A 23,158-nucleotide genomic window follows, 5' to 3' on the forward strand; every position below is an offset into this window, starting at 1 on the left:
CAACCAATGATACGTACTTTCCAAACTTCCTGATTACACACGCTCTTGAAAGCTGTCTACTCTTGCAAGTATTTTTTTTTTTGCCAAATTCTTTCTCTCTGTCAAATGTCCACAATTGTTCTTACAAGTTCAGTAAACAGAAGCGAAATACGTGTCAGTGGTTGCTGAGGTCAAAGGAACTTCAGACTGTAAAACCCACTCTGTTCGGATAATCCTCCAAAATACTCTGCAATACACAGTTTTAATACCTCCTGATTCAGAAAGAGCAAATCAAGTGCAGCAAGGTCAGTATGAAACTATGCATCTGTCATGTGCTGAATGACAACAATATACTCAATACAAACTGATCTGACGTGTCTATGACTAAGTCTTTTTGAGAATAAGGAACAAAGTGTGTTATATGTTATGTATTCAATCCAATTCAATTCAATTCAATTCAATTCAATTCACTTCACTTCACTTCACTTCAATTTTATTTGTATAGCGCCAAATCATAATATACATTATCTTCACAGGGTAAGGTTGAGACCTTACTTTGTTACAGAGAAAAACCAAACAGTTCCCACAAAGAGCAAGCACTTGGTGACAGGGGGGAGGAAAAACTTCCTTTTAACTGCTCCAGAGAGGGGGGGGGGGGAGAAAGAAAGAGAGAGAAACTAAATTGCAAACTATGGGAGAGAGAGAGAGAGAGAAAAAAGTTGAATGACATAAAGTGGTATGATATAAATGTGTAAGGGGAGAAAGAGAGGGAGAGGGAAAGAGAGAGAGACAGAGAGGGGGGGAAGGAGAGGGGGAGAGAGAGAGACAGAGAGCTAAATGCATCATGGGAATATAGCTCTATAGCAGCATAACCAAGGGATGGTTCAGGACATACCCGAGCCAGCCCTAACTATAAATATGTAATAAGAAAAGTATCATACAGAGTAAACCGACTCAGTGTGTTCTCCAGCGTGTTTTTATTTCAGTGGAAAAACAGCAGGAATCAGCAAACCCTTGTAGGAATAAAGTGCAGTAAAAAACAGTAATAATGCTAACACTGTCATAACAAATGCTGAAGTAATAAATAAAAATAAAAATTCTATTTACATGATAAAAAAACATCTTCCAGTTTGAGTGTACCAAGTGTAATCTATCTCAGGATAGGAATGATTAGACTTATGACTAGAAACCAGTTCTGGTTAGTGCATTTTTATAAGTTGGACAATAAAACTTGAGATTTATCCAGTATTGCTGTAGGTAGTTAACACAGTGCTGTCTCATAAAAAAAGACAAGTCACATCACAGTGGCCGTGACTGTGAGGGAATGACTGTCAGTATGAAAATAAGACAGCCCTTGCAAAACAATCAGGCACATAAGTCAAACAACGAAACACACAAAACATACAAAACTAGACAAGCAGGCACACTTCCCCTCAAGCACACAACGTCATGGGGAATTACCTCATAGCTGCTCCAACTTGTGGGCTCAGAATCACAGTGGTTCATAATGTGGTTATTACAGTGGAGTTTATGTTGCCAACACTGTTTGTTGCATCAGGATGACATTTGTCAGTTTCTGCTGAAAGTACGAGTCCAGACAACCAGCCATGTGATGCCAACAACACAAGTAGCTTTTCTCTGAATACACAAAGTACTTACTTCTGTTTGTGTACTAGATTTAATAGTACAAACAATGTATTTGTACATATGTTTTGAGTCCTGATAATGCTCTGAGTTCTGCACAATGCCAAGGGGAGGCAATAAATTTAGGTACAAAAGTAGCACATTTCCTCTGAATATGTGTGGGTCTTCATCCTTGGCAGAGAACGTCAGTCTCAAACTGCAGCAGCTGTCCCATGAAGGCCAGGTTGGGGGAGATGACATGACGGCGCTGCTTCACAAAGTCAAAGGCCTCGTCCAGCCGGACACGCTGCGTGTGCATGAGGTAGGCCAGACAGATGGTGGCAGAGCGGGAGATACCTGCCTGGCAATGCACCAGCACCCGTCCACCATTCTGCTTCACTGAGTCTGTAGGCGGGACGGAAAAGACGAGATGGAAAGAGGAAGAGAGATCAGCATATTGTGCTCCATTTCACATTAGTTTCTTTGACATCAGTGATGACGTTTTACGAGCGGAAATACATATAAAGCTTTAAACAGCTTGACGGAGGGTGCAGTCTACCCAGAAAAGAAAACGCAGTCATTCTTCACTGAGATAGTGGAAATTCAACTTCAAAAGTTAACTTCTCCTGAGCTAAACTTTCCGGGGTGAAGGGGTCAAAACAAGCAAAGGAAATGTTAAGACATTTCTCCTCTACAGCTTGTGCAGCATAATCCAGGTGTTTTGTAACCGGATGATTACACTGTTGGTCCATAAGTCTAGCCGACAAAATGGATTATGGTGTACAAACTGCTTAGAGAAATGTTTTGGATGTTTTATGTTTCATCAAGGGTGTAAACAAATGGCTCCTGCGACTAAGATGAGACTAAGTCAATGTGTTTGGTGGGTCTGCCAACTTCACTGGACGTTACAATGAGTAAATAATGGCTGAACTTTCACGTATGCAGGTGGGGAGCTACTCAGATGTTCAGAGGGGAAACTCACCGATGAAGGCGATGGCTGTGGAGAAGCAGGCTCTGATGTCAGCAGCCAGACTGTCCTCAACAGTGAGCCGCAGGTACTCAAACTCCCCCTCATAGAAGTTGGGGCAGGTGGAGGAAACGTTGAGCACAGCTGTGATGCCCGCTGCTGCGAGGGTCTCTCTGCGGGAGGAGTGGATAGCGCTGCCTAAAAACAGGAAGGGCAGCAGCTCCACTGGACCGCCCTGAAATTCAGAGAAATCAAAACAGAGTCCATGTTTAAAACCGAGAACAATCACTATGCATTTTTGTTCTTACTTAATTCTTTATAATTTTCCATTAGCCTACTTACAGAACTTTTTTGAATTTGTGACATGTATTATCTATTATAACAGGTGAATTTGATCTCACCTGATCATATGCTGGTGTCCTGCGACCTGTCACCATTGGCTCTGGTTCCACTGTAGAGAGGTGGCTGCTGGCAGAGTTGTAACAGAGCTCTGGATAGGCCTCTGAAAATCCCTCAAATCCACCTAGATGGAGATCACACAGTATTAGCTTTGGCTCTCACCAAAGTCCTTCTAAAAAATGTGCTACATATTAACAATAGTAATGATGGGGTAAACATGAAAAGGAAGCCTGTAAATATATATTTTTTTAAATTAGAAGTTCAATAGTTTGTTTATCCTTCAGGTTTCATTATGGAGTTTTATACTCATAAACAAATTACATTCTGTGCTCTGTGCACAGATATTAGTAAAGACATTAGTAGTTTTTCTTTCCATTTCAAAAACTCAATTTCAACAGTACTCTGTAGTAATAAATTTTAATGATCAAAATAGATTGAAAAAAGACATTTAAGTCTTATTACCTTGCAGAAAGCAGATCTGGGTCTGGACTTCGTTCTGCAGGGCGGTGAGCAGCATTTGGGCCACGCTCTCCGCCTTCAGCTCGGCCACGGAGCGGCTTCTCTCGTCCACCACCACCAAGGGGGAGAACTCCCCACGCCGCAGCCGACTCAGGAGCGCCTTGTCCGGGATGAGCCACTCGAGAGCCACCTGTGAGCTCTTGGATCTGCGGCGCAGCATGGAGTTCCAGTTTACGTTTCGGGACTCGCAAATGTGTGTCAAAGAAAAATCGAGGAAAGGTCTGCAGTCCAGCAGGACACACCCGGCAGAGGTGTACTGGTCCCGGGGGGTCCTGAGTATGTGAACCAGCTCATTGCCAGCAATTTCCAAAGGCTCACTGCTTGAAGTCATGGCTGATAACGTGGATTAAAAAATAATTTAAAAGTAATAAATAATAAATTCTTTGTTCTTTAAAACTAAAAATACCAGCGAATATTAAAAAAAAAAAAAAAATCCGGTTTTAGTGTTTTTTTTTTTTTTCCTGTGACAGTTTAAAGTTGATAAAGTACTTTAAGAAGTGTTTTGTAAAATCTCCAGCAAATGTATCTGGAGAACACTTCTCTGAAAGCTCGACTCAAATCAGCTTTAGATTTTGAGTTTCACTTGTTCATTGATAACAGCTGTGGGAGGGGCGGGGTCGCCGCGGCCCCTCCTCGTTTTCCACCGAAGGAACAACGTCAGAAGCGGAACGACCATATATGGCCTGCCCGACACTCCTCATATGGACACTGACGTCAAGCCTGATTTTCCTACCGCGCACGTGGTCATTTGGGGTTATCCTGTGTTTTTGTGTTGAGTGACGTTATGCTGAAACGCCCCCCCACCCTGCCTGAACCAGCAGCCCTCAGAGGAAAGGGTGAAGGCTGAATTTTGTTATTTGGGTTAGATTAAATCTGAGCTTCTTTAGGCCACTGCACAACTGAATCTGCTTCCTGGCCCCATGCACAAAAAGTAACTCTTGCCCTCAATATTTTCTCTCTGTTTCCCGCATGTTATCATCCACCTTGGGGAAAAGTAAAATGTTGCACTGATAAAATACCAAACAGACTTGACTTGCTTCCTTTCTTCTCTGCTGGGAAATCTAAAGCTGTATCTTTCTCTTCAATTAAATTACAATGAATTCTGTCTGACAGAAAACAGCTGCACAGTACACGGGTTATATCAAAGCACAGATAGAGCTATTGTTTCTGCTAATTTTATGCATATATTTATGCATACATTTATGCATATATGTGCCAAGTATGGATGACATGATTTTATCATACACATAACACAACAAACTGAATAACTTTGATAAACTTGCACTTTGAGAATACGGATAAGGCTGGTGATATTCTATATTTTTGTTTCTGTCAACAAATCCCATGAAAAGACTGCAACTAACACTGCACTATTTTAGTCTGCTGAAGACGTCATCTTTAAAAACAAGTCGCAAATACATGTAGGCCTAAGATACAGATGGGTGAAAAAGGAAAAACCAACATAAAGCCGCCAGAACAATGTCAAAAATTCTTTGGCATTGTTTCTACAAGTGTAGATGCTTTGCTATGTTTCTCCACTCATATATTCAGATTTTTCCTTTGTCATCCACCTGCACATCAGATTTTGGCCACACAGATAATACATGTTTGTGGGATCACTTTATTTTTAGTTCTGGACTTTTCATGGGATTGTTGACAACAAGAAAAATATAGAATAATCCCAAATTTACAGTATCCTTTGAGCAGATTACTGATGAAGTACTGTGCTCAACAAGAAAAGTAAGAAGAGGGTAGCCTTGTTCCCTTAGTTCAGAAAACAGGATATTCCATTTAAGTTTGTAGTAATCTTTTTTCTGAAGGCAAATTTGGTTGAAAGCTCTAAAACAAGGGAATGATTGTCACCACTCACTATAAACTGAAAAGTCCATAAATTTTTCGATTATTATTAAATATTTCACATTACAAAGTAATTTGTAAGGCAATAATGAATTGAAGACAGCTGGTTACAGTGTATCAGCAGTAAGGAGTAGTACTAGTCCTAGTGACCTTAAAGTCCCTATGAACCTGTTTTCTCATTTTATATACTAGTTTATTGATAACAATTGTGGGCGTGGGTGAAATCTAATCAAACCATACCCACACATCCCTGACTTTGATTATTTTGTTTGAGGTTTTTAGGGGTTTTGACTACATCCTGAGAGTAATATTGCTTGTGCTTCCACTTGATTAGTTTCCATTACAAGTTGTCTTAATTCTACATGAGTAATATTTTTGTCCAACACCAGTGATTCTAGGTGAGAAGGATATTGTAGTGGTCTATCCACTGCTGGATACAGGACACTCTGCCTTGTTTCAAATAGGGGAATACATGTTTTCATTATGTGCAATCTGGCACAGTTTTTAACATAAGTTGTAATCTGACGTCTTTGTCTTCATTTCCTCATAACCAACATTCAGATCACTTTGCCCACCCACAAACGTCTCCCACTCAAACCTCTGACTCCACTTTCTTCATCTTCCCACTTCCCTTCTCCCCCTCCCGCACCGCTGCCTACTGGTCCCTCAACAGCAATCCCACTTTGTCCTGCTCTCTCCCTGCTGAGGCTGCAATTTCATTCCACAGCAGTACACACGTACACACACACACACACACACACACACTCTGGTACACAGTTTATCATGGCTGTCAGCTGAGCCGCTGAGCATGCATTTACTGCAGCCTCAACCTGCACTTTAGGCTTGAACACACACACATATATAAACCCACAGTGAAGTGATGAGGTCTGCTGGGTTGGAAGGTTGTGACGTGAGCGTCTCTGTGTGAGGGTGTCTTGAAGAATGTTTTCTCTCTTTTTTTTTTTCAACATTCGCCCCCATCTCAGCAGCCCGACAGGAAACAGCACCGCACACACATCCTGTTACCATCCATGAAGGCCTCGGCCTCCACAAACACACCCCCTCACGATGCATCATTAAAACCTTTGTTACATTTGTCATAGCTCATGACCTGACCTGACTACCTGTGATTCAAAAAGGTTGTAAGAAATTATCCTGAAAAACTTGAGCAATGATTAGTGAGTTACTTAATTCGTGACTGTGGTGACTCATACACAACAAATCACTCGCTTTCATTTTCATTTGGTTTCATCGTAAAGAATGTGGTCTAGACCTGTTCTATATGAAAAGTACCTAAGATAACGTCCGCTATGATTGGGCGCCATGTAAATAAAACTGACTTCACTTGGTTCAAATGTATTTCTCTTTGTTGAACAACTCATGCTGGCAAAGAATCAGCCAAAAGGATGTGAAGCCTGACACAATGCTGAGAGATGTGATGCTGTTGATGACAACAATGACCTCAACTATCACAGGAAATCAGGCTTTCCCATCATGGCGCATACATCATGAGAGACAAAAAAGGCAACAGTGAGCAGAAATATGCTGAGCTACAGACTTGTTGACTTGATGACAACGGGGTGGTGGAGGTCATGACATAACTTGTGTAAACAGAGGTGACTATTTTTGAATCAGAAGCAGCTTATGTCATCAAAATGTACAGAGGGCACAGACAGTGGGAAACAAATGATTTCAAAGTCTGGTGATGGTGTTGCAAGAAGACGGTGACTTCAGAATAAGAACATTACTGGTAATGCAAAAAAACTTGCCCTTACTCAGTCTCTCTGAATGAATGTATGAGTAAATAAACATTGAAAAATCTCTGATGAAAACATCTGCCGCTAGCTTTTACCCCTCCAGGTCAACCCCCCCAGCCCCCCACCCCCACAGGGGGATTATCCAGGATTAATTGATGGCTGGGGCTATTAATCTCTGAAAAACACTGTAATCCTGAAGATTTACCTCATCCCTGATTCCTCTCATAAACACCCACGTGACAACACCCCATTCAGGGGAACGTGTCCCTGCTGGGGTCAGATCATTGCTGTGATCTGGCGAGCTGGTGCTCGGAGAGTTACGGAAAGTTGAGTGGTTTCTGGGGGATTTTCAGTCTGTGTGTGTATTGAATGCTTTGGTTACATTATACCTCACCAGTTCTGTCTCATGAGTGAGAGCTCAGTGCTTGATTCACCATGATGTACACTTTCTTTTTTTAAAAACAGTGTGCTTATAGAAACCCCTGCCTCATTTAGCCACATGTATTCTCACTTCCATGTCATTTCTAGAGATGACACTGCACTTCGTGCTGGGAAATTTATTTAACAACAGGGTAACGTGAGCAACCTAAAGTGAGTAAAACATCCCTGTCATTAAAGTGTGTATTTACTCTAAACATCTTTGTGGGTTTTTTTCCTCCTTCCTCCTTCTTCTTAGTTCCTCTGCTGCTCTCCGCTGATTAATCATCATTCTACAAAAAAGATCACAAACATAATAATCCTAACTTTAAGTCACAAGTCACAGGTAAACACAAAAAAATAACAATTTTTGTGGTTAAGTGGCTGACATAACTTCCTGGAAGAAATGATACTTTTAGAGAAAACAACTTACTTACATACTCAGTTTAACTGTAAATATTAAACCTATTTAATAATCTATTGCAGTTTCATAGGACATACACCTACACCTCATAAATCACAATTCAGTCCTAAAACTACAAGACAACTTTCTTTGTCTTGAATTATTTAAGTTGTTGTGCCCTCTGACTGTTGAGCGTCACCTCTTTTACCTCCCCCCTTCCTGCTAACCTCTCGCCCTGTCTTCCTCCCCTCCCACCCACTTACTGCCACTCACCCCAGGACAACTGTGAGGCCCACGCTCGCCGCCAGACTCAGAGCAGTAACCATGGCGATGACTGGCACCAGCAGGCCCTCAGTAGGTTGGAAAGGTGAGTACTTGTCTCCATGAGGCAGCGAGGGCAGAGTGACGAGGGGTCGGTGAGTTTGGTCAGGCAAAGAGGAGACTGTGAGGAAGGAGGAAAGATCTGTTAATGGAGCTGTAGAGTGTTTTTTGTGAACTATATGCATTAGGTACTAGTTGGGAGAACGAAAACACTTTTTTTTTATGCATCCCATGTTGGGATTATTTTGTAGCAAGGGGCAGTTTTATTTGCAGTATATAGCACATTTAAGTAAGCGTAAACCCAGTCTGCTTTTTATTACAATCCATTCAGCAATAGGGAACATGTACAATAATACTAAAAAACGGACAAGGAAGCCAGCAGAAAAGAGAAAAAACCACCCACCGTTTTGACGAAATTGACACACCCTGCTTCCACCAAAACATGTACAAACCACAAACACAGACACTCATATCCACAGTAACTGATTATAAGCCTTAGTTATGAAAATGTAGTGAGTTAATCTCTTTGAAAATTTACAGCTGTGTTTCTAATTTTGCTTCCTGGATATCCTTCAATATCCAATTGGGCATTTTGAGAGCAATTGTACTAGAATATCCAGTCTGTTGCATTTGTCTACAAATAGTTTTGAAGATTTTTGGAGTTTACAGGTTTTTTGGAGAGCTAGTTTTCTTTTGTGGCTAAACTAACTCAGACGAGCCCTTTCAGAGCTGAATTATCTGACAACTTTTCAGTGATGACTAATCTCAGAGCAGTGACTTTACCAGTGAGCAGGAAAGTAACTTGATAGAAGACTTCTTCTTGGCGCCGCAGAGAGCAGCGATATGTTCCTTGTTCATCCACATGCAGCTGATTTAACACCACAGATGAGTCGTCTGTCACTACCAAGGCTTTGAAATCACTCTCATCCAGCTGCATGGACAAATTAGGAAGTGATACTTGCAAGTTAGTGGGTGAAAAATCTGGCTCAAAGTCAACATACGTATTCATGAGAGAAGCTAAATAAAGAACATAACGTAATACATGGGATTCAGGAAGTATACAAAGTGGTTAAAAAAAGCAGTAAATGTCCACTTACATTTCTGCATGCAGTAGTTATATCGTACTATCATACTGCTGCCTGTCATTGCAGCATATGTATTTTCTCTCTTTCTCTGTCCTAGATCTGTCACTACAACACTCATTATATTATTATTGATATTATTACTATACATTATTATATATTATTATATTATAATATTATTAATTGCTGCCCCCTAATCTGGTTCTGTTGGAGATTTCTTGCTCCTCTTGGTAAAAGGGAGTTTTTCCTCTTCACTGTTGCCAAGTGCTCGCTCACTGTGGGTTTCTCTCTATAATACTGTAAGGTCGTGACCATACCCTGTAAAGTGCCCTGAGATGTTGTGATTTGGTGCTATACAAATAAAATTGAATTGAAGTGGTTTAAAGGTGGTAAGTTACTACTTTTATTTCTGTTTTAGTTGCCATTTGAGAATGAGACAGTAATGGTGGAGAGACCTTTTTAGCTCCTGGCACTCCAGGGGCCCAGGAGTAGTGGTATTCTGGTTTTCCTAACAGAAGACGATGCCATGGAAGAAAACAGTTCAACACTGCCTGGCCTCCCTCTTCAGCCTGCACTGGGTACTCTGGGGAGAGGGTGGGGGCGAGAGAGAGAGAGATGCTTCATTCATTTGCATCTGGATTACTTGAATAATCTTTTTTCATTAGCCCTGCACATGGGCAGGCAGCAGCAGTGCCTCCTTGCTTAAGGACACATTTACACACTCGTGACAGCACATGTCCATGTACTCCGAAGAACAGTGCACTCACACGACATAGGTGCGACCCTCCACCCCCACCCACCCCTGCACCCACCCACCCACCAACACAAAAAAAAACATGAAAATATACCACCGCAGTCCTGCTGGCCAGAGGGCGAGTGGCAGATGTATGTCTTGTAGCGGCAAGAAAAGCAATCCATTACTCTTCGATTCAGAAGCCCTGAGAACCACACACACATATGCCGACACACGTGTCCTGTAAACATGCACTGTCTGTAAAGTAGAGTATGTGTTTCTACAAGGGTTTACAGCGATACAGATGGAAGAACCGGACAGAATAAACTTACCACACTTGTTGGGGCACAATCCTGAGGGGGAGACAAACAAACGATCTGAAACTAATACATCTCGTCACTTTGCAGTGACTTATACAAAGTGCCCTGCCTCATACTGTGCAGAGCACTCACTGTTACTCATGCCGATTACCGTCACGGATGAAGGCGTCCAAGTGTTTCTCCAAGATCTTCCTGCCTTTCTCCATGATCTGAATGGCTTCAAATGTTACAGATCCTTTAAAAAGAACAGTCTAATCTTAAAAATCTGGTGGACATTGAGTTTGTCTTGATGACTCTGTCACATGTAAACACATTTGTCTTGCTATAGTTTTTGTTCCTGGTTTCCAACTACTGTGGTTCCATGATGAAATATATTTTTTTGTTCCTCACCAGTGTGCGGGGTTTTCAGAAATCGATCAAACTCACTCTGGTACTCAGTTCTGGCTCGGTACAGCGTGGTGGGATCTGAGCAACAGAAACAGTTAGTAATCTTTTACTGATCTTATTATTTCACACTTCAGGCATCTCACTCAGACTTTTATCCAGAACAAAATTATGGCCATGGTAGCAAATACTTCATTTTCCAGATCACAAGAAAAACTAGTGGCCAGAAGATTTTTTAGAAAATCGTTATGGAAAATAAAACACTAGCTATGAGATATAAGTTGCTTTATGTGAAATATCAGCATACTCCACATTCATGCCATTTCATATTGTGCTAAAACAGGTCTTGACCTCACCGATGACGCCCTTGCGATCCCTGCTGGTCTCTCTGTAGGTCACGTAAGCATGGTCACAAATCTTTTTCATTTCAATCTGGTCGACCACAGTGGGAGCAGACAGGACTAAGTCTTCATGTAGGAGCCTAACCCTGCGGTCACACTGCAGACAGGCCTTGGCTGCAGGGACACAGCACAGCAGGGACACCAGCATCATCAGCATCTCCCCTCTGCAACCTGAACTTCCTCCACGCAAGGATGAGTCACTTTTCGCTCTTGTGATTTTCAGTCGCTGTGGGCTCTGAAACAGAGTTGCACAATATTATTGCTGCTACACACACCACTATTACGGTTACGGCAACAATTTTCATCACTCCTACAGCTGCTCTTACTGCAACTGGTGCTATTACAGTTAGTACTGCACACAAATCCTGGTGTTACTCCCTTAACCTCTGTTTCTACTTTTACCATCAGGCTACATTTTCCACGGCCAGATTCCATGGCCAGTCCATATTGGCCTCATGTTTTCTGGGGCAAGGTTACAGTATAGTAAATATAGTATAGTTTTGTTAAGATTGTTTTAATTTAATTTTATTAAAGATTATTCTATATGTTTAGGGCTAAAACTAACAAGTATTTTTATTGTTGATTAATCTGTCTTTATTCTCCCAATTAGTCATTTAATTTGTAAAGACAGAAAACCATCTCCTTACAACTGAAAAACTGAAAGTAGTGAATATTTGGCAAAAAAAAAACAACAACCCAAAAACAAACTTTAAACTTTAAACAATTAAAGACATATCAAAGTAGTTTCTGATCATTCTTTCAATCAACTAATCGATTAACTGACCCCAGGACTCTCTTATCAATGATATTGTACTGCTGAGTTGCATATTCCCGAACAAAATCAGAGCTGTGAAATCACCTAAACCAAATGACACATGGTGAATGTCGGACTTTTGGGGCCCCTGATAATCTGGGGCCATGAGGCAGCTGCACACTTTAAATCCAGCCTTAGCAGCACCTACCTGTCCTCCTCTGATATGAATGTATACTTTTCTGCTTTCAGCTCTGTTGCTGCTTAATGCTACAACATGTACCACTAGCATGCTGCCACTAGTATTTACTCTAGCCATAAAAAATAAAAAATAAGTCATAAAAAAAAACAAAAAACAGCCGAGTACTTGCTTCAGTGTGAGCTCTCATCATGTCATTAGTAGCTTGTTGCTGTCTCCCAGTGGTAGAAAGCGTGTCACACTCACAATAACATTATTATTCCCTCTGGATGATCTCACCCGTGTAGTTTGTTCAGGACAAGTTGAGCAATGTCGCTCCTGTGCCAGCTGATGTAGCAACACGGCGTCGTCCGGCCAGATTCTGCGATTATTACATCCTAACTATTACAAGAAAAGCACCTGCTCCACCCTTCAAAGCAATCAGAAAGAAATATTTAATATTTTAGAAAAAAATGCACCCATGTTTTCATAATTGACAGCATTTTGTAGGTTGGTGAAAACCGAAAAAAGACAGAATACTATGAATTATATTTTATATTTGAATGGTTTCCATGGAGAACAGCAGCGAAGATAAAGAAAATGTGTACGCTAATTTGAAAATAATGTTAAAAACTGTTAACAGTAGATTACCCGTTTCTTTCTTAATCTCAATTTCACTTGCCGGCAGTTCACAAACTTTAAAGTCGTTGTAGATGTAGTGCTGTCGTTTTAGAAGGCTACCTTCTTTTCACACTACATTTCCCAGAAGCCAGGCGGAGGGCGCAGTGGATGAGTGACACATTCATGGACGAATCCGCTTCGAGGTCGTTCGTTGATGGGCAGGCTCATGGAACTTCAAACCGCTCCGCAGCTGCGCAGTGGGCTACTGCGCTCACAGCTGTAACTACACATTGACCCCAGGGAGACAGATGCGAAGGTGAGATAACTCTCTTTTTATGGCCACAACGCTGCAAAGGACCATTTGAATGTGAGTCTATTTATCAGTTAACTTATTTGTGTGGTATTGACGTAGGAAACATCGCTTTGAACTGTAAACATGACCGTTTAGATAATTCGTGACAACTGGTGCAGCCGGTTTGTAATGTCCCGATACGGCGTCAACAGCAGTGTCGACGAGTGCCCGTGTGTTATCGATCAGGAATTGGAAGTGTTTTGATATACTGTATGTCACCGTGACTCTGGTGTGGAAAATCACATAAACATATGAATCTGTAGGCGCTGTCCGTGTCCAGTGTGATCATTACAGCAAAGTCAGATGACGGTGTTTTCAAATGTTCATAGTTTTAAGTATTTAGCTACAACTAATGCGAACTATGAGGGAAATGTGTGCCTGTGCTTATGAGCTTGCTGCTTGGTAAGAAAACACGAATAGCTTACCATGTACAACCTGAGGTACTGCACTGACTGGAGGGTTATTTTGTCCTATCTGTGAAAACAGTAAGCTCTTTACATTGCATGCGTTTTGGTCCCAAAAAACCAGCAGGATCAAAATGATCACAATGGTCACAGTGTGGAGGCCAACTTTCATGGACAAGCTGAAGATTGGAACGTCACTTCTCATTCTGAACCATAAATTTTATAGTATGCTCTAAAATAGCCCTAGGATCTCTATATATAGTAAAACATGTTTGTAGTAATGATTTTCCAAAAATGTATGGCGGGTTCCTTAGAAAGCAGTGAGTGCTAATATTTGGGGCTAAAAAATCAAAAACTCTTTCCATTAAGGCAATTGATTTTGTTATAACACAATAAACCAAGGTAGAACTGATCTAATAACTGTGGACTGAAATGGGGCAGGTTTGGACCAGGAAGTATGGGGATGACTTGTGCTCATGTCAAGCAGGGTGGGAACTGGGAAGCTGGAATAAAGCAGGGTTAAGTTCATGTATGTGGTGCAAAATACATGACCGATTAAAAGTAAAATTGATCATGTAAACAAGATGGCACATTATTGTAACTGTATTTACAGAGGAGGTCAAGGATGTTGTTCTAATGGAGACTTGAGTAAGCTGACTTGAAGAGGAAGACATGACATGCAGCAGTCTGTTGGTAAAGTGCTGGTTTGAGGACAGGAACACAGTTTTTTGCAGGGTTTGCATTTGCAAGGTTTCATGCCTTCCCTGCTGCATTGCCACTAAGCTTCATCAGAACAAAATGAGCATGTTGAGTTTGAACATAATGATACCTATGGGGAGGATAAACAGGGTTCTGTTGTTGTAGATGATTGGCCTGTGCACTATCTGAAAACTGTAGGCTTGTTGCAGTACAGTTATTTTCAGAGCTGCGACTGAAAGATATTATTTAGTCATGTCCAAGTTACTCTTACCTAAAAGATAAATGTGATTAAGCAATGCTGACATGGTGTCTGGACGTTTTCTGTTCATAGCCTGTTTTTATGGTTTCATTGGTTCTGTTTCCATCAGTGCCTGTGTGGCTGCAGAGCCTGGCTACCTAATTAACAGATTAAAGCTGATGTGCTCCGCGTATGACATTCTAGGCTGTGTGCAGATGATATTTGTGGGGGCTTATTTCTTGTTTTTGACACTTTTTGACCTATGATTTTAAACATTGTACCACATCTTAAACTGAATGTTGACCTCTGTCTGCCTCTGTCTGTCTTGCAGCTTTGGAAAAAAAATCAGCGCTCATTCAGAAATGGAGACATTGCTAAAGATCAACAGGTAGACATTAGGCCTTTTTTCACCTCCACTTCTGCCAGTGTGAAGATAAATTCCAGACATTTTCACCAACATTGACAGCAAATGAACTACAGCCGTCCGCGCCTGCCTCTGTTCCTCTAAACCTGTTTCTGTGCACACCTCACTACCTGAAGTCTTCAGTATGTATCAGATTGTCCCGGTGGCTCCTGGGGAGCAGCAGATGGCCGGGGGAGCTGGAGCCTCTCCACTAAAGAAGAAACTGGCTAATGAAGGCCGACCCCTGGTGATGGCAGGAATGTTAGGCTGTGTGTTGGTGCTGGCTGCTGTGGTTGCCTGGTGCTACTACTCAGCGTCTCTCCGTAAAGCCCAGCTGCTGAAGACTGAGTTGTTAGACCTCAACAAGGATGGTTTTATCATTCGTAACCAGGCAGGGGCTGTCATCTTCACAATGACCTTCAGGTGTGTTCACTGTCAGGATCATTTTCATTATTGATTAATCTGCTGATTATTGTCTTGATTCATCTTTTTGTCCGTGAAATGTCAGAAAATTGTGACAAATGCCCAAAAACTATTTCCCAGAGACCAAGGTGACATTTTTGCCCGTTTTGTCTTTTGTCATTTTGACTAACAGTCCGAAACCCAAAGATATTCACATTACAATAAAATAAAACAGACAAAAATACTCAAATTTAAGAAACTGGTACTAGAGAATCTTGGGCATTTTTGCTTGAGAAGTGACTCAAATGATTTATTGATCATTAATTGAATAATTTTTTCAGCTCTAGGGACATGTCAGGTAAGCAATAAGGGTTATCCTGCTGATGCTTTGGCCATTTCAGAGCAATAAAAACAGAGTGACAAGAAAAATAGGAACTTCTGTAAACCTTTCGAAACTAAGAGCCAGTAAATCTTGGCTAACAATAACTCTTGTAACATAAATCATTTTGTGGTCCCAGCATGTCTTTGTGTGCTGAGCCATGCTAAAAGGCTGCCTGTCTGCAATGTGTGGATAGATAATGGAAAGCCAGACGAGACAGGCACATGATTACACCCTTAGGGAAGACTGATTTAGTCACATCCTTTATCAGCACAGCTCACATTGACAGAAATAGCCATAGTACAGTCCCTGGATGTGCAGAGAAACACAGTAACTGGATCCAGCTTAAAGTATTTTAATGATTAATTCCCCGCTCTGTTGTAGTGTTCTAACAGTCGCAATGATTTGGTGAGCTTGATATCTTTTTCAGCTTTACAGAAATGTGACTTGCTGCTAATAATACTTGCTCAGCTAATGCTGTGCTGAACCAGTTTCTTTGTATTTTTCTCCCCTCTGTCCACACACCGTTCTAGGTCTGGCACTCTGGATCTGGACTCCTGCTCAAAGGAGGGAAGTATCCTGAGCTGCACTCAGTCAGACTCTGGCAAGATCAACTTCTTTATCCAGACGGTTCGACCAAGGGACACAGTGATGTGTTACCGTGTTCGCTGGGAGGAGCTGCAAAACAAGCGCTCGGTGGAGCACGCCATGGCCTACAATGATTCTCATTGGTACGGAGGGGCAGAAACAGCAACACAGTACTGGCCTATCAGGATCCAGGGTGAAGAGGAACCTCTGCCTTTCATCACCAGTGACATCTACTCCAATCGGAACTCTTTTGGGGGAATCCTGGAACGCTATTGGCTGTCATCGAATGCAACTGCAATCAAGATTAATGATTCAGTACCATTTCATTTGGGCTGGTCAGAGAAGGACAGGACACTCAGGTTCCAGGCCAGGTACCAGGACTCTCCCTTCAGACCACCAGAGGGACAGCAGGCCTTACCTGAACTCAGCTATAGAGTGTGTGTGGGGTCAGATGTTACATCTATTCATAAATACATGGTGAGTATAGGCATACCGTGTTGTTTTGATGGTAAGAGCAAAATCACCGATCTTCTTCACCTATATAACTTTTATCGTTCATTTTAAGTAAAATGTATATATATATATATTTTTTTTTAAGAATCATCTGTTTAAACTAAGTATGGTTAAAATAGTAAATCCAAAGTCTGGATCATTTCCTAGGTGAGATTTTTTTGGGTACACGGGAACTGTTGCATTTACACTTGAAAATGCCTGTGTTGGTTCTCTCCCAGACAAATTGTGGTGCACTCACAGAGTACGGCCAAATTTCCCTGCATAACAAATTTAAATAAGAGCAAAATTGTAGTGAAGATGACATAAAATACCAGAGCCAAGTTGCAGTCTTGGCTGGCACTTGTGTTCATCTGATTCTGGTATTCTTAACTGGTGTTAAGACAGAATATTAATCAGTAATAATTCTGATTGTTAAATTGTTCAATTAATTTATCTATCAAAACCACCAAACAACCAAAAAACTGTTCATGTGAATACAACTGTAGTAACTCTCTGCTCTATATACTTTTTGCACAGGTGCGTCGGTATTTCCCAAAGCCTGTCAAGGTCCCGTCGACTGAAGTGTTCAAACATCCAGTGTGGTCCACGTGGGCTCTCCACAAAACATCAGTCACTCAGGAGAAGCTGCTGCGATATGCCTCTGACATCACCAAGCATGGCTTCACGTGCTCCCATCTGGAGCTGGACGACCGCTACACTGCTGACTATGGAGAGTTTGACTTTGACCCACAGAAGTTCCCAAATGCCAGTGGTATGTTTGACAAACTCAGAGAGGACGGCTTTCAGGTGTCGCTCTGGACACATCCTTTTATCAACTACGACTCCATTAATTTTGGCGTTGCTGTTGAAAAGGGGCTGTTTGTTCGGGAGCCGAGCGGTGAGCTGCCTGCTCTGGTTCGCTGGTGGAACGGCATCGGAGGAATCTTGGACTTTACCAACCCAGAAGCTCGTGAGTGGTACTCCTCGCATCTGCGCATGCTTAAAACCCGCTATGATGTGACCTCCTTTAAATTCGATGCAGGAGAGACAAGCTACCTCCCGCACCAGTTTAGCACTCTGGTCCCACTTTCTGACCCCTCCACCTTCACCCGCCGCTACACAGAGATGGCCATACCCTTCAGTGAGCGTGCTGAGCTGAGGGTGGGTTACCAGAGTCAGAACATCTCCTGCTTCTTCCGGATCATTGACAGAGACTCAGTGTGGGGTTACGAGCTCGGCCTCAAGTCCATCATCCCAACTGTTCTGACGATAAGCGTTCTGGGCTACCAGTTTGTATTACCTGATATGATAGGAGGAAACGCATACCCCAACCGCACCACAGGTACGATATTAAATATGGCTACAGAGTTTAGAGTCAAAATCTGGCTGTTTATTGTTGATGTGGTCCTAGTCTACTGTCTGACAGCTGTATCATGTTTTAGAGGGCTTAGATGGCAAAAATGGTCTGCCAGACAGAGAGCTGTACATCCGATGGTTGGAGCTGTCAGCTTTTATGCCCGCCATGCAGTTCTCTATACCACCATGGGCTTACGACAATGAGGTGAGAAGAAGAACCGTGTATGTGTCTTACAGCTGGAAAAAAATACATGTATTTTCCAAGAGAAGAGATTTTTTCTGTTGTAATTTCCTGTGCTGAAGTTGATTAATTAGATTCTTGAAGAACCATAATGCTGTAGAATGCTCCCTTTAAATTTTTTTTTACTTTATTATATTTAGAAAAAGTACAACATTTCAAGCCCAAACTGGCTACTAACATTAGACATAGCGGTTTGGCATTTTTATATAGAATCACAATGGTGTTTATCAATTAATGTTGAGCATTATAATGCAGCCATTTATGTGGGTGGTTTTGGTTCACTAACATTATTATGAAAAGCACGATAACCAATTAAATCACAATTCATTATTTATTAGATTATATGCATTTATAATAAAAAAAAAACATTTATTACTTCTGACTTCACTTTGCCTCCCACCAGGACTAAAATAGGGACTGTGTCTTAACCCACCATCATGCTACACTGTCTGTTTGGGGACATGCTCCACTGTTAAGCTAACACTGTATTTTTCTGCGTTCACGTACAGGTGGTACAGATTGCGCAGAAGTTCACAGAGCTTCACGAGACTCTGGTGGCCCCAAGGGTTCTTGAACTAGCAGGTGAGGTTCTTGATACAGGAGACCCAATCATAAGGCCCCTTTGGTGGATTGCCAATGACGACGAGGCAGCCTATAAGATCGACTCCCAGTTCCTGATAGGGGATGACCTGATGGTGGCTCCAGTGTTGGAGCCAGGAAAGCAGGAGAGGGACATCTACCTGCCTGCAGGACGATGGAGAAGCTACAAGGGGGAACATTTTGATAAAGGCCCCATTTACCTCACTGACTACCCTGTGGACCTGGACGAGGTAGCTTTCTTTACATGGGTTCATTGAAGACTTTAAAGAGTTACACACATAAAGTCACACACACACATATTATATGCACATATACATTCTCGTGAGCACACAAGCCAAGAAATAGAAGCGGGTGTTTGTTTTTCAAAGGGAAATGACCACTAGAGATCTGTTGCCCCAGCAGAATGTGATTTTGGTAAAGATTAACCTAGCGTTTACACTGACCTGCTCTTTACCTGGACTTCTGCCTGCAGATTTTAACCGTCCACCTAAAGAATTAGAAAGAAACTTGTATTCACCTCTGATTCGATTGTTCCATCCTTAATCTGATCCTCATCCTCATGTGCCTTCCACAGCCAATAGTAAAACCGATCTCAGATTGTATCACCACCGCAGTCTTCCACCTAATGGACATATAGATAGATTTTAAATTTTTCTTCAGAGCCTGAGTCCTATAGCTAGACTGGTTTTGGTTTTAGGGTGAGAATTGGTTTTATTTTCTTCTGTGTGAACTGTATTTCAGGACAGATGGAATAACTATGAGATAAGGTAACTGATGTGTGTTTTATTGTGGTTTGACAGGGTTTGGCACTGAACGGACAATAAATATGCACTCTGAGTTAGATAGATGACCCCCTGCTCAGAGGACATGTCTAACCTTATGTCCACCATAGAAAATGCTGTATTGTGATTTTACATTCTTAACTACCTGTTCATGCTAATGTGCTTTCATAAGTACTGCAGATTATTAAGCAACCCTGAAAACAACATGTGACTCATTTGTTAGTCTCTTAAGCTTTATATTTATTTAGTTTTAGTAACTTTAATGATTTACTTTCTTTTGATTTGTGGATAGTATTCTAGTGTATATACAGTAAATTCATGTGATTGTGGGTTTAAATTAGGGGTACTTGTCAGCAGACATGTGATCAACAGACTGACTGAATATTTTTCTGTCAACATTCCCTGACCTGTAGTGCCATTCAGTCATTTCAGTGCCAAAATCTACTGTTTTCTGTTTTTTCAGCTTTCATCTGAATTCACAGCTCAGGGTAGATTTAAAAGAAATCATTTGTTATGTTTAAATTAATTTTATTGATCCACAGCAAGAAACAGATTTATTATACAACTGCTGCTGGTTTGCCTTGTAAAACAAGTATTGTTCTCAAAGATGCCATATTTTAATGTGCTGTCCATGTCTGCCTTGTGACTTTAATTTGCCTTATCAGCTGAACTAAGGTATGCCAGCCTTAACACAGAGAACCCACTTCGGCACAAAGTGATATGCTTGATGCACTGCACCTTTAAGTTTTTAATCAATGACACTGCAAAGTACATGAGGAGTTTAATCTGAATATTCTGTATGCCTTTCTGCTTTTACATAGTGATTGCTGGCATGAGAGTAAAGCACACTACTGGTTAGGTCATCTAAATGCCTTGCTTGAAAATATATATATATATGAATAATTGTTATGGGATTAGAGTACCTTTCATATTCTTATGAGGGTTTAGTTTGTCTTTGTGGTTGTCTTTGTTGCATTCTTGATACCACTAAAAGATGGAGCCAATGTCTGAAATATTGCAAAGCTTACATGCAGCAACATTTATAAAAAAAAAATAAATGTGTAACTTGGCATGTAGAGAGACTAGATGAACTAGTGTAAGACAACACCACCATACTTTCCCAATGCTTTTATACTCTATAATTTGTATATAGATAACAAAATGCTAAATGTGTAAAGTCAGATGTGCACTGATACATTTCATTTAAAGGGATATTAGGATAAAAGGTATTTTGTCAAAACACTCAATAAATGCATTGCATTTATTGAGTGTATACATACATTACACAGTATGTTTGATGTTTAGTGAAAAGCTTCTGAAGTGATCAGAGAAACGTGTAACCCTAAGGTTCACTGTGTAATCCTTACAATGAGTTACAACATTAACATCACCAAAGCCTACGTCAAATATTTTCATATGACAACAACAATATGCTTCATTTCACACTCATTATTCAATGAATGCAGCTGCATTAAAGCTCCAGTGAACAAACTAGATTGATTTAGGATATCAAACTTATCAAGCTGTAGATTCTCTTCACTTTATTCACCTATGAAGACTGTCAGTGTGCCAAATATATGCCACACAAATATATGCTTTTTTGTCCCCTACCTGTAAAAGAAAAGCATAGCCTAATGCTGTCTTTTACAAATATAGAATATTTTTGGTAGGTCTAAGTACATAAAGAAATAATATTTGACAGATCAGTCAGCTTAATCTGTGATACAGAGCAAACCAAATCTTTTCTGAATTTTATTTATTTGAAGTTGTGAGAATGTTGGTTCACCTTTCAGTGCTTCACACTGCAGCTCTTTGCAGTGATAAACTTTAAAAGTAACCGAAGGCATTAAACTAGGAAGTCCATTTTAAGGTATGGTCTGCTTCAGCATTCCTCAGGATCAACAACTAACCATGCACTCCATTGATTTGCTCATGATTGTTCATGTTTGATGTCATGTTTTGTCATTCATCTTGCTAATTAAGGCTTCATAACAAAGTTGTTTTTGCTGTAAATAGTGATGTGAAATGCAGAACTGAAGTTATTAAACAATTCAGTGGTTGATCATGTTGTGTTCTATTTATTTATTTAAAAAAAATATTGATCTGTAATCATTCACAACTTCTACATATTGATTGATTGTTTATTCTTTCTGAGTTGTACAAATTTGCTAAGAAAAAAAAACGTTCTCAGCTGTAGCTGTTCCACAGTGTCAGAGGAACAGTGTGATGATGGCCAAGGATACCAGCAGGAAAATGACACTGGGACCAATGGGGATGGCACTGCACTGTTCTGAGGCCTGTCTGGTAGATAGTGTTATTGACATGCTCTGCATATACTTAAGGTGTGGTAAAACAGCTTACCTTTCACATCAAGGGAGAAACAGTGGTTCAAGAAGGCAGGACAAGTTGAGATGTCTGTGCAGGATTTAGAGTCAGCGGCAGCATGTGTAGCATCTTAACCTACATGCAGTATAGAAAAATAAAGTACTGAGAAGTTTTGCTGCACCCCTGTACCTCTCCTAAACCGTACAATTATTCAATGAGTCAGAATTTGGCATCAGCATTCTTAATCCAATGGGCCCGGCCTCCCTTGTGACAACAGCCCAGGCTGATGGTGGTGTACTGGTGTGGCGAATGTTTTCATGGCACACCTTGTGTTCCTTAATACCAATCAATCATGGCTTCATGGCTTGAATCATAAGGTGCGTTCGACATTGTTGTCGGCTGACTTCGCCTGACTTGATGGTCAACATGAACTGCAGAGGTGGAGTAAAGAAAAAAAAGGCCTTAGTGAAGTCAGACCCATGGACGTTTTAGAACAGGATATCGGATCTAAAAATGGTGTCCCTTCTGTCTGCCGAAAAAGTTTCTGGCTTCCACGTTACTTCTGTTCAGAGCAGTTGTGGCATCACATGCAATCAGTTCAGTTTGATATTACAATCTGTGCTGTGGTGCTCTTTGTAGTAAGTCAAGTTTGTATTCCTCTTTCTCAAGGATTGATTCATGGCTCCCGCTCTGTATTTTATGCGGCTTCTGTTGTAAATCTTTTAGTCATCTAATAGACCATATTAGTAGCGTGAAATTAATTTAGTCAGCAATCTTGCACCTTTGTGCTTTTATTTTCAGCCTGTAAACTCCATTTTACAAGTCTGTGCATTTAGGGCTGTTGAGTCAACTCATTCAACCCTGAAAGATGGACCCTGCCACGCCCCGCGACCACCAGTAAGTCGACAAAATACATAAACTTATGCCTGAAATATGCTGAACTTTTTTGGAAAGGTAAGATAAACAAAAATTTTGAAAATATCTATATTTATGTATATGGGCCTTCCTAGAGAGATAATTAGCTAGCCAGCTAAGTACCGTTAGCATAACTATGTTTCAGTGGTTTTATTCTCCAGTAAAGAATAAGGGAAATATGTAGGAGAGGGCAGAATGGTACTATGTTGTGCAACCATAATAAACACCACCTGCTTCAGGCTCCTGCAGCTGTGACTTCCACTTTGCCTA

General features: G+C 41.0%; 3 protein-coding genes across 11 annotated transcripts; 1 reads left to right on the top strand and 2 right to left on the bottom strand.

Annotated features, from left to right (window-relative positions):
* Positions 1–939: 939 nt before the first annotated feature.
* Positions 940–4,049, bottom strand: dusp2 (dual specificity phosphatase 2). Its single transcript, XM_071483260.1, has 4 exons — positions 3,431–4,049; positions 2,971–3,092; positions 2,585–2,804; positions 940–2,007 (listed from the first exon to the last, which is right to left on the bottom strand). Exons 1-4 carry the CDS (start codon positions 3,816–3,818, stop codon positions 1,790–1,792), a joined length of 948 nt encoding a protein of 315 aa, XP_071339361.1. The 5' UTR covers positions 3,819–4,049; the 3' UTR covers positions 940–1,789.
* On the bottom strand, positions 3,822–12,971 carry LOC139624263 (izumo sperm-egg fusion protein 1). Of its 6 annotated transcripts, none has more exons than XM_071483256.1 (11): positions 12,833–12,971; positions 12,285–12,521; positions 11,118–11,397; positions 10,768–10,842; positions 10,529–10,612; positions 10,390–10,410; positions 10,173–10,262; positions 9,780–9,907; positions 9,026–9,173; positions 8,195–8,363; positions 3,822–7,811 (listed from the first exon to the last, which is right to left on the bottom strand). In XM_071483256.1, exons 2-11 carry the CDS (start codon positions 12,303–12,305, stop codon positions 7,727–7,729), a joined length of 1,101 nt encoding a protein of 366 aa, XP_071339357.1. In that variant the 5' UTR covers positions 12,306–12,521; positions 12,833–12,971; the 3' UTR covers positions 3,822–7,726. The 6 variants fall into 6 exon arrangements, with proteins under 6 accessions (XP_071339357.1, XP_071339356.1, XP_071339359.1 ...); XM_071483255.1 differs by having other exon boundaries at positions 12,743–12,890; XM_071483258.1 differs by having other exon boundaries at positions 12,392–12,521; positions 12,743–12,889.
* Positions 12,905–21,708, top strand: LOC139624262 (myogenesis-regulating glycosidase-like). Of its 4 annotated transcripts, none has more exons than XM_071483253.1 (7): positions 12,905–13,028; positions 14,737–14,793; positions 14,946–15,231; positions 16,123–16,654; positions 17,207–18,011; positions 18,112–18,230; positions 18,776–21,708. In XM_071483253.1, exons 3-7 carry the CDS (start codon positions 14,954–14,956, stop codon positions 19,121–19,123), a joined length of 2,082 nt encoding a protein of 693 aa, XP_071339354.1. In that variant the 5' UTR covers positions 12,905–13,028; positions 14,737–14,793; positions 14,946–14,953; the 3' UTR covers positions 19,124–21,708. The 4 variants fall into 4 exon arrangements, with proteins under 4 accessions (XP_071339354.1, XP_071339351.1, XP_071339350.1 ...); XM_071483251.1 differs by having other exon boundaries at positions 12,975–13,079; XM_071483250.1 differs by having other exon boundaries at positions 14,737–15,231.
* Positions 21,709–23,158: the final 1,450 nt, after the last annotated feature.

This window comes from Trachinotus anak, unplaced genomic scaffold, assembly GCF_046630095.1.
Source record: "Trachinotus anak isolate AG129_WGS33_773 ecotype Australia unplaced genomic scaffold, CSIRO_AGI_Tana_v1 ptg000008l, whole genome shotgun sequence".
Taxonomy (NCBI): domain Eukaryota; kingdom Metazoa; phylum Chordata; class Actinopteri; order Carangiformes; family Carangidae; genus Trachinotus; species Trachinotus anak.